The sequence below is a fragment of the Trachymyrmex septentrionalis genome, unplaced genomic scaffold (assembly GCF_001594115.1).
Source record: "Trachymyrmex septentrionalis isolate Tsep2-gDNA-1 unplaced genomic scaffold, Tsep1.0 scaffold16, whole genome shotgun sequence".
NCBI classification, from domain to species: domain Eukaryota; kingdom Metazoa; phylum Arthropoda; class Insecta; order Hymenoptera; family Formicidae; genus Trachymyrmex; species Trachymyrmex septentrionalis.
Genome location: NW_017304758.1, coordinates 3,528,793 through 3,539,831, shown reverse-complemented (window position 1 = coordinate 3,539,831; position 11,039 = coordinate 3,528,793). Strand labels below are relative to the sequence as shown.

Genomic DNA, 11,039 nt, shown 5'->3' with positions numbered 1-11,039 from the left:
TTTTAATATACTTATATCATCACGTTTGAACAACGTCACCGCGATGATAACGTCGCTGCTTCCGGTGCTTCCTATCTTTCTGGCGCTCGTTCATTTGGCACGTGTTTGAACTAAAAGGTCATGACATCGATAAAAATCTAAAAATCGTATATACCACAAGATATTTGCCTACAGCACTAATTCTGTGATATTTGCATTTTATGGTTTAAAAATCAAAAATCCCTTCAAAATTTAAATTCAAATTTAATCAATCCATTCAAATACCGTTATACGCCGCCAGCGATTCTCTACAATTTTCCAGAAGACAAAACAATTTAAGCTTTAGAAAAATTTGGTTACTTTTTATTATATAAATGAAATTTCATAAATATGAGTTTTTTTTTATTATAATTAATTTCTAAAATATATCTTTCTAAAAGATCTTTAAGTTAATCTTAGAGCAATCCCCTTGTTATCTCGTTATACTGTGATTATTAATTCTGTGCATCTGTGATAAATGGGAAAATAATAGCAAAGTGTACAGCTTTATAGGGGAACGAAATGTCGTGCTACCGGATTAGGATCTTTGTGAATACGCTCTTTATTATGTTAGCTATGCATAAAATATATACAGTTATTCTATTCAGAATAGAACAAACTTCTTGAAAGTACTGTTATCATTATTAATATTGCATTACAATTGATATTAGTTGTAGTAGTTCCTCATAAATCTCGCAAGATAAGAAATTACGGAATTACACGTATCAATTGTGTTTCTTGTATTTAAAATATCACGCAGAATACAAATTGTCAACTGTAATTTCGTAATATTTAAATAGAGAAGACTGATAAAATATGAAGTAAGAAATAATATAAATAAGTATAATATTACAAAATAAAAATTGTTTAGGAAGAAATTAACGTTAAATCAGACTGAAAAATATTATTTAATACTCTACTTCAACATAATTATATAGAAAAATTACTATTTTAATATACTATCACATATGTAATCATTAATATAATAAAAGCAAAATTCCTCCGGACAAATAATATAAAATGATTTAAGGCGTTGAATTAATTGAATTACCTCGAGCGAAAATACACGTATAAACAGTCCACATATTGTATTTTCGTTTACGTAGGAAAGGGCGCGGTAATTCAAAGGACCATTAAATGGCGTGTCAGCTGACCTTAGCGGAGAATAAATTTCAGTAAGTGATCGAGATCATTAAACGAGTATTCATCATACAAAACCATCCTACGCTCATTCATGCGCGTGTAATATTACGACGCGAGACAATATACATTTATATTCCATCATAGTGGACACGAAGTTTCTTGGAAGTCTAGGACTTGTTATTCACGGCACGCAAGACCAAAGTAACGTTCAAAGTTACGCCGTGAAACGTCAAAGCGGAAAGAAGTGATGCGATTTAATGGTACGTACTACACATACACGACGCGACCCGGTGCACTCGCGAGAACGCATGTATGCGTTCACCTGCGTACTCTGGCATTTCGTCACACAGGTGGTTGCATCGTAGACGGACGGTAAGCGTATTTGCGATCTGTCACTGCAAGATTTACGCGCGTCTACCGGTTTTGTTCTCCTCCTTCACGAAAATGTTCACTGAGTACCCTTTTCAGGAAAAAGGAAGTAACGTCGTAATTAGAATTTAAGATCAACCGTTAGTTAGCAAAAAAGATTAAAGTTGAAAGAGTGAAGGTTATACTTACTATAATTATAAAACTATTGATTATAATTTATAATTATTTTAAACAACAACTAAGTGAAAAGTCTTCTTTTTAGAAGATTTTTATGAGAAACCTGGCATAATAAAATAATAGTAGTTTAAGTTAACTATTTAAAATAAACTTTCCTTAAATTCGTCAAAGTAATAAAAAATTATTCGTCAGTATTTTCATCAAGGATTTTAATAAGAATAAAAATTACTTTACATTTTAGAGAACTTCAACTTTTAGCTCAATAGCTTTCTAAAAACTGGCGTTTTGAGAAAAAAAAATCACTCGAAGATATTTCACTAAAAAAAAAAAATTAGACTTATTGAGGAGTTCAGATTTAAAAGCATTAAACAATGACGAGACTATCACGATTTTTGCTTTGCAATCATCTGGTATATGTGAAAGAGCATGCGGGGGTTTATAAACGGGACTATATGGAGCAGGAGCGACCACCCGGCGGGCACATCAGGATACCTTGGATCAATACGGCCAAGAGAGAACGAAACTAGCGATAATATAAGGAGTGCAACGAGGAGTGAGCTAAAATGAGGCAAGGTAAGCACGATGAACGGCGAGAACGTGTCCTGGCGCGCGAAGGCGAAGTACTCGTTTGTCGTGATTGTCGGGAATACATCTTGAGAATCTCAAATTGAGATAAATATAACAACGGGCATTAAGAACCAGAAAAATTCTGCAAAGTACAAAGGACCCCTCCACAAAGTCAAATTCGCACGAGTGACGAGCGAGATTACTTATTATCTCTGACCTTTCGTAGACCGTGCGCTGCTTATTCTTCCGGATGTTACAGAAACATCGCAATTTCTGAAGTTGTTTTCTGACGCAAACACGGTATCCCAAAGGATCGTGATATTATAATTTGCGAAAGAAGTTAATCTGTGCGTGCAAATCTGATTGTAAAAAGATTGCATTCAAAGCAATGTAAAACTGTAGACTTTTTCTTTTTCGCATAAGTAGCAAAAAGGGTGCTGCATAGTAGCTCTGGATTTTTTATCAAACACCGACAAAAACTTCTCTTAATTAAAAATCAATGATTCGTTGTATCATTATTGCACCCGATCGCGTTATTGTCGACGCTGCGTCATCTGTCAACATTAGTAGCCTCTTCTTCTTTGTTCTGATTGACCTATAGCTCCTTCCGAGTCAAATCAGCCAGAAATAGTAGGTTCTTGATTCAACAATTTTCTTCGGGCATTTGACAAAGAAATTTGCATACTCCGAGCTTAGGGAATGAATAGTCTCGGATGATTTATTTGTACGAGTGACTTCTTCGGCCAGCTATCTTACTCAAAGCAGCAAGAGATCTGAATGAACAAAATGTCACGTAGATCGCAATAGGGTGGTACGAAAAAAAGAGAAGAAGAGAAGAAGACGGGCCGGCAGCGGGTGGCGCATGCGTCACTGTGTATATGCGCCCGTGTGACGGTAACCGGAACGACGTAGAAGTATAGATTGCCGAAGCGAGCACAGCACGGACTCAGTCCTCCAGCAAACTCCACCGAGGACTTGTTGAGCTTGTGTGCACCTAGCGAGGGGTAGCTAATCCTGCCCGGCCGAAGTGTAAAGGCGTTCCAGGCAAGCTGAGCCAGGGCGCAAGAACTTTTCGTAAGTGACTCATGGCTTGTTAATAGAAGAGGTGCTTCTGATGTTCACAGTGTGTCGTAATATTGTAGACGTTGCATAGATGTTTTAGAATGTCCTATATGTTGTATTTTTCGAAGCTTGTTCTCAACGTTCAGACACATTCTCAATTTTTTTTATTTTTTTTTTTAGATAAAGTAGCTATCGTTAAAGTATGTTAAAACACAATTAAAATAGAATAAATTAATTTATAGATTTGAAGTTAAAATTCATAAAAACAGTGTTTAAATATTTTTTTTATCTAAGATTGTGGTTTTTGTGTATTAAAGGATAATGTATTAAATTTGAGCTGTAGAAATCGGATAAATTTAGATTGATTGAAATTTCGTGTTAATTGTATTACTATTTTAACTACATCCATTTATATATAAATGACATGCACTAAATATCGCAAATACATTTCATCTCAGTTAAAAAAACACAAGAGGGAGATTGACGAATTATCGATTGTATATTCGAGGTTATTGCTAGTATTGACCTGATGCAATTCATTTCATATGCTAATCATAAATTATTCCTTGACTATGAATAGAATATGAACACAACTCATTACATTTTTCCCTCTTTTATAAACAATTAAATGCTGACGCATTTAATCTTCTCGTACTATATATTATATGAAACAATTTTCTTCGAAAAAAAAGATGCCTATCACATCATTAATTGTAATATAAATATTAATTAATTGTAATGTAAATATAAATATTAATTGTAATTTAAATATTCATGTTAAACGAATACAGTCGATTGCATTTTAATATATTTATAAATATTAATCGTTTAATTAATACCATCATAGTTTATTATCATGCAAAATTAGGGGCTTATTCTCGAAGAATGTCGCATATGAAAATACATGTATATCATAGATTTTCCCAGTATTTTCATATGCGATATTTTTCGAGAATAAAACCCTAAATCGCAATAAAACTTACTAATAGTGAACTTTAGTGAACCTTACTAATTAGTGTGACATAAGAAATAAATTAAAGATATGAAATTATGAAAGAAAAAATAAGTAATAATAATCGATGACTTTGCATGAAGAATGTTCTTATCGGTTTTTGCATTATGAAATTGTACTAGCAACCGTGAAAAGATCGCCTTAAGAAAAGTATAGTAGAAGCATTACATCATCGGCATTTGATATGATAAGCCATCATGTAAAACGGGTTCGATGCTAACGGCTAACTGCGTCTTACGGATCGCTGCTTGCAACAAAAACAGTCGGGATAAACAACACGGAAATAAAATATACTCGTAAGAGGTATAAGGAAGAGAAAATCAAGTGAAATTCATTTCAAACTAAACGGTAACAAATTCCTTCTTATCCTGTTTTGCAATTTAAATATTCTGTTTTTGTCATTATCTTTGTAAGCTGCATCGAGCTGTATCGTAAATATAATCTAATTTTACATAGAAACTTTTAGACAAATATAAGATGTAATTAAATAAAATATGTAATTTCAATACATTACTGTCAGTCACAGTTTCAAAACAGTAAAAATTTAAGTAATAAAAAATTGAAATTTACTTTCTGATTCTGATGAATTAAGAAAAAAAAGATTTCCAAATGTTTTGGAAATTTCTAAATACTTATATTGCTAAATTTATGAAATGTAAATGTCACGTATATAAAAAAAAATACTCTCAAAAATAATATTCCTAATTTTACACGCATAATGCATTTGCAAATATTCGCGCAATAATACGTAATAAATTAACGTTCACTTTTCGATAATGTGCGATTACGCCGAGTTTTCTCTGATGAATTTCAATAATTTTAATATGAGCAATATGAGCACCCTTTCTCCCTCGAATGATTATAGAGCGCCGAAGATCAGTACATCTCTAACGGCATGAAGGCGTGTGCGGTGATAACGTTAGTGCTTGTAGCAAACACGGCTTACATCGGTGTCGAGGCATGGGGTGGCCTTTTCAACCGCTTTAGTCCTGAAATGCTCTCTAATCTCGGTTATGGCAGTCATGGAGGTTACATGAACCGCCCTGGATTATTGCAAGTAAGTAAAGCGACCTGTCCTTGGAAATATAACAGTTTTATATCTCGCGATCATTGTGATCAAGTGATAATCATATTTTGTAAGAAAGCCATAAAAACTTGTAAATCGTATTTCAATCTTTCAAACGTTCTTTACATATATATTTTAGACCAATGATACAAAAACCTAAAGATATTCGAATATCCGCTGAAAATCCAGACATCTAAAACTCCAAAAATGTTATAAGCTGGTATTCGTAGTCGATTCTCGCTATTTAAAATCATTTTTAAGTATAATCTTGAGATGTCATTACAAAGCCGTATTAACATCTTAAATATAATAATTTAAGACGGATTTAAAATAAAAACAAACTGTGAATTACACGGCTTTAATTTTTCAAATATCTAAATATCTTAGATGTCGAAAATAAAAAATCAACAATGTCTCCCTTAATTTTTTAGATATTCTTTAAACTTTTTTTAATAATCTGAACAATTAAATAAAAGTTCAAAAATTACTTTAACCTCTTTTGAACACTTTTCACATAATAAAATTTCAGACTGATAAAATCTAAACTACTTGCAAGTTTGCCTAGATGTCCTTCCGAGTTTTTTAAACGCCATTTGAACTTTTTATTATTTGATTTAATTAGCAACACTGTACCGCAATACAGGTCACGCACGATCGATACTTCATTTTCGAGCTGCGTGCACTTGTGCTTCAGTAATCGCGAGAAGAATTCTCCGGCTGCTCTGTTTATTTCGCATTTCTTCGGTCGCGATGAATTAACCGCGGAATTGCGATCTGGAGATTGAACAGAGCCGTCTCTGTACCACGATATTTGTGAAATTACTGCGACTATAGAAACTTTTACTGCGTTTCAACTGCAGTAGAGTTATAACTTCTGGGAATCAACTCAAGCCCGATAAATATCTGCGCACGTTTCAATTGCTTTATTTCACATTAACTCAGGAAGATTAATTCTCTTCGCCGCGTGTATAATCAAGCCTTGGAAAATTTCTACTATTATTAAATGGAATAGAATTATGCAGTAATATTTTCTTACTCATGTATATATTCTCCTTATTACATGCTCCTTATATAGGCCACGTTCCGATGTATGTACGTACGCTAATACTGAAAATCTATAATACGCGTAACATAAATTATATATTTTTAATACTAGCAGTATATCAAAACGCGGCCAGCTATTATGTCTTTGACGATGAACATGTTCATCATTATTTTACTTATATATTCATTTGTTTAAAGAACAGTGAATTTGCAAAATATTCTAAACAAAATTACATAAATAAATTTAATCTAGCAAGAGAGTATCAAATGCATTATCATTTAACTCACACTTGTCTGCGATAAAGAAAAGCGAAAGAAAAGCATCACGTGACACAATGATAATAATGATTTATCGAAGTTACGGATGTAAATTAGAAATAAATGACTAAATAAATTAAAATCAACAAAGAAAAAATAGGCTGCCGTTTCTTACAGATTTCGAAACAATTCCAACAAATAATTCTATTCCATTTACTATAATTATTGATTAAAGAGAAAATAACAATTGTTTTTATCGTCCCACTTTTAATTTTTCTTAATAAATTATTTCGTAATTTAAAAATTGTTAAATGTATTCAATTCTAAATAATGCATTTAGGATCTTAAAATATAATTTGTATTTTAAATAAAGCAGTCAATCCAGGAAGGATATGGTGGTATGTATGAAGGAGTTGAACCAACGGAAGAACCTTGCTACGAGAGAAAATGCGTGTATAATGATCACTGTTGCCCGGGTTCCATTTGTGTAAATCTCGATGGAGGTAAATCAAAATATCTCACAATTAAAAGTTCCTATTAATTAATTAAAGCTTATTCAATTAAAATTAATAAAGCTCTTTTTAGGAAACAAGCTGTTACGTCTTTGACGACATTAGAACATTAAAATGACGACAAATAATGTCAACTTGTTTCCTGAATTATTTCTCATTCTTTTCGTTTTGTCGATAAGAAAATAATCACGAGTTTAATGTTTCAGTTGTTGGAACATGTGTTTCCGACTTTGGTATGAAACAAGGCGAACTTTGCAGACGGGATAGCGATTGCGAAACTGGTTTAATGTGTGCCGAAATGCCTGGACGGGAAACAAAATCGTGTCAACCACCGACCACTTCAAACAAATTATACAGTACGTTGACAAATATATATTCTGCTCTTTTAAAATATACCCAAGAACAATAAGACACGATAACATCAAAACGACGTTAAAATGAATCGTAAATGATTGAAAAGTGACTTTCAGTGATCATTTTGGAGTCATTTTGACATCATTTTAATAACGTGATGACGTGTTTTGCTTGGATACACAGTTACTTAAGATTATGGAAAGATTCTATCAAGCAAATATAATGTACTTACAGATGAGGAGTGCACTATGTCAAGCGAGTGTGATATCAGCCGTGGACTGTGCTGCCAATTACAAAGGCGACACCGGCAAACTCCTAGAAAGGTAACAATACGTATCAATTATTATATGAATTGTAAAACATAAAGTTACATCTAACATTTAAAAAAAAAAACGTGTTCAAAAAATTTGATTTCTTTGACGGAATGTTTTGTATATGTAAAAAGAAATGTCTTATAATACCGTTCTATGAATATAAATCTTTTTTAATATCTTATCGAGAGTAAAACGATCGTTTTAAGTCTAACAATGAAAAAAATCTTGTTTTATATAATTCTGACGATGGCAAAATCTCGGCAGGTTTGCTCGTACTTCAAGGATCCTCTGGTTTGCATCGGCCCGGTAGCGACGGATCAGATAAAGTCCGTGATCCAATACACTTCCGGCGAGAAACGGATCACCGGACAGGGCAACCGCCTATTCAAGCGGATGCCATTCGCCTAAACGCTCGCGCATCATCACAACGGATGGGAAGTATATAAGATAAGCTACGAGAAAATCAAATCCTCCTTTAGTCGTTGTGAAGTACCTAGGTTTAAGTCTGTCGATTCGACATTACATTCAATCTCCTTCCAAATCCTAACTCTACTCCATGCCACGATGCACCGGAAAGTATGATGATAGCGTGCGAAAAAAATTGGAGTTAAATATTACTCGGGGAGATGTTACTTCGAGGATGTTTCTTCTTCGAATATAGCGCGACTGACAAACCTATAACACATATCATAGTAAGCCGTCTTATAGGTCTCTAGGGATAAGGGACACGCTAGCGTAGTTATGATAAGGAAAGTGCGCTGATGTTTAAAAGCGCCGTTCGACAAAGATGTTTCTTAATGATATAAAACTAAGGTGTAAAGAAAAGCTCGAAAGAAGGTTTATCTATCGGTCTACCGGTTGAGCTTTTCTTTCGAATTGTAGAGAAAGTTTAGTGAAGCACTTAATTGTTCGCGATAAGTCATGGTCATAGAAATAAGATATAATAAATGAGAGGCGTGCACAAAGGGAGAAGTAAAGTCCTTGTTATCGTCGCAGTGTCAACATTGACTATTATTTTTATTAATCGGTGATATTCTCGTTATGCTAATCTGTAAGATATTTCAAATGATAAAATCTATCTTTCGAAAATTTTCGAAGCAATAGAATAACCGATCATGACCGCTGACACAACAATGTGGTTGCATTGCAAATGAGATTGCCCTCAATGCGAGAAATTTCAATGTCGATACCGTGAATGATAATTAAATTGTAAGAAACTGTGCTTTTCAACTGCATTTTCATACATTTTCACTGCGTATAAAGTCAAAATTGATTTAAAATTTGTTAATTTCATAATAACAAAAATAATCTTATGCAAAAAGAAGATGATATACGAGAAGCATTTCTAACACAAAGTTAAAATATATATTAAAATAAAAATAACCCAATCAAAATCTAAAAGAGAATGAAATCTAATAATTCTAAAAGAGACATTTTCTAAATTTGAGGTGTCTTTTGAATTTTTTTAGAAAGCGCTTTAAACTTCTGTACTGTTTGTGAAATGCATATTTCACAATTTTGAATAACAAAATGAAGAAAGTGCAGTTAAAAGAAACAGAAGTATCGTCAACGATTGTAAGTTGACTTGTATCTTTAATTCGAGTTCTTGAATGAATTTAATGAGTCGGGATGCCAGCAGGACGTGACGAAAGAAGTCGTCTGCAATGGCGGATTTAAGGCTCAAATAAAATAACATTTCTAGCAAGCCAAAAATATTACGAAAACATTTTTCACTTTGTTACTGAAATATGAATGTTATAAGCATATAAACAGTCATAAATCAGCTCAACGATTTGGGGAAACTCGATAATACACAGGTCCCTAATAAACTCCAAGAAACCGGTTAGCCATAAGTCCGCCATTGCACATCCCGTTGATTATTCAAACGCACAGATCGAAGTATTTATTTTTCTTTCTCATTATACGAACGGTCGTCCGGCAGACATCGCAAGAAACGCGAGGTGTCATTCAGAACGGTTTTAATGATGGAGAAGTATTTTCTACTGGGGGAAGAGAGCTGAAAGAGGCGCAAGTACCTTATAATTCAATCGATGTTTCGAGTTTACCCTTAGAAATCGTACGTACTTAGACGTTTAACTCGACTCTATGTCAAATACATTTATCCCTACCCTTCTCTAAAAAGAACTTCGCGCACCGTCGGTGTGTATATCGTAATCTAAGTCACATTGTGTTGGAAAATGACACATTTTAGAATGTAGGAGGATTATTACGCTATAAACGATACATATCAAAGAGGGAAACATTTGTCTCCGCTACATTCAGAGATATAGAGTTATATATAAATATACACATATACAATGACGAAGGAAAAGATGAGACACTTTTAACTCTTAGTGGCAAATATAAGTGTGCGTATTGTTCGTTTAAAAAAAAAAAGATAAAATTCCAAGCAAGTACTAAGAAGGGAAAGTTATTAAAAATCGCGGAAATCGCTCTGTTAAACATCAATCGCAGAAATCGCTCTCTGTCGAGTAATAATATCGCGGAAATCGCTCTATTAACTGTAATAATGAAATCGTAATATTATAAATATACGATATATATTATCTGTGGCTATTGTTATGTCAAACATTACTCTGTGGAAAAATTCATTATAATATTAATCGTTACTGTCGTCAGAGAAAGTATAATGTTAAATAATAATCGTTTCAGAATGATTGCACGATGTTTTAAGCGTAATCGTGGGAGGCGCAATGTTAAGAGTTTTTTGAAATCACATTCGCATATAACAACACAACAATAACAACAACAATAACAACAACAGCAAACAGATAATGACAAAAATGCTCTAATCTCAATATCCGTAGAAATAATCTGTCCTTTGTCTTGAAAAGAAAAAGCTCTTAGCGAACCGTTGCTTTCCATGCCACCGGTGCTATAATCGCCAAGAGAGTCCCCTGAAGACATATTATCAATCTTCTACTATCTCTCGATATTTCCCGAAACGTTAATCTACCTGTGTAAGAAAAAACTCAAAACATATCGAAATGCCTAATGCATTTAAGAGAATTCTATAAAATATGAATGTTAATTACAAGATATATTATCCTATTGAAAAATTATATTTTTATCTTCGATCCGTATGTATACTTAAGCTCTATATATTTACACAATATATTTTC

The 11,039-nt window shown here is 33.2% G+C and overlaps 2 protein-coding genes across 5 annotated transcripts in view; one reads left to right on the top strand and one right to left on the bottom strand.

The window, feature by feature from the left end:
• Nucleotides 1–11,039, bottom strand: part of LOC108746021 — a 92,397-nt gene that overhangs the window by 79,035 nt on the left and 2,323 nt on the right. The window contains exon 2 of the mRNA XM_018482497.1: nt 7,815–7,897. The gene's annotated coding sequence lies outside the window, so the exon portion shown is untranslated. The remainder of the gene's footprint in view (nt 1–7,814; nt 7,898–11,039) is intronic.
• LOC108746020 (ITG-like peptide) overlaps nt 3,210–11,039 on the top strand; it is a 14,663-nt gene continuing 6,833 nt past the window's right edge. Inside the window, exons 1-6 of one of the 4 annotated variants that reach the window (XM_018482491.1) lie at nt 3,210–3,348; nt 5,216–5,405; nt 7,090–7,219; nt 7,435–7,584; nt 7,817–7,905; nt 8,161–8,304. In XM_018482491.1, the coding sequence (XP_018337993.1) occupies nt 5,244–5,405; nt 7,090–7,219; nt 7,435–7,584; nt 7,817–7,905; nt 8,161–8,304 (675 nt within the window). In that variant the 5' untranslated portion in view covers nt 3,210–3,348; nt 5,216–5,243. Of the gene's footprint in view, nt 3,349–4,593; nt 4,697–5,213; nt 5,406–7,089; nt 7,220–7,434; nt 7,585–7,816; nt 7,906–8,160; nt 9,285–11,039 lie in introns of those variants that run through there. The other 3 variants (XM_018482492.1, XM_018482494.1, XM_018482493.1) reach the window with 3 other exon arrangements.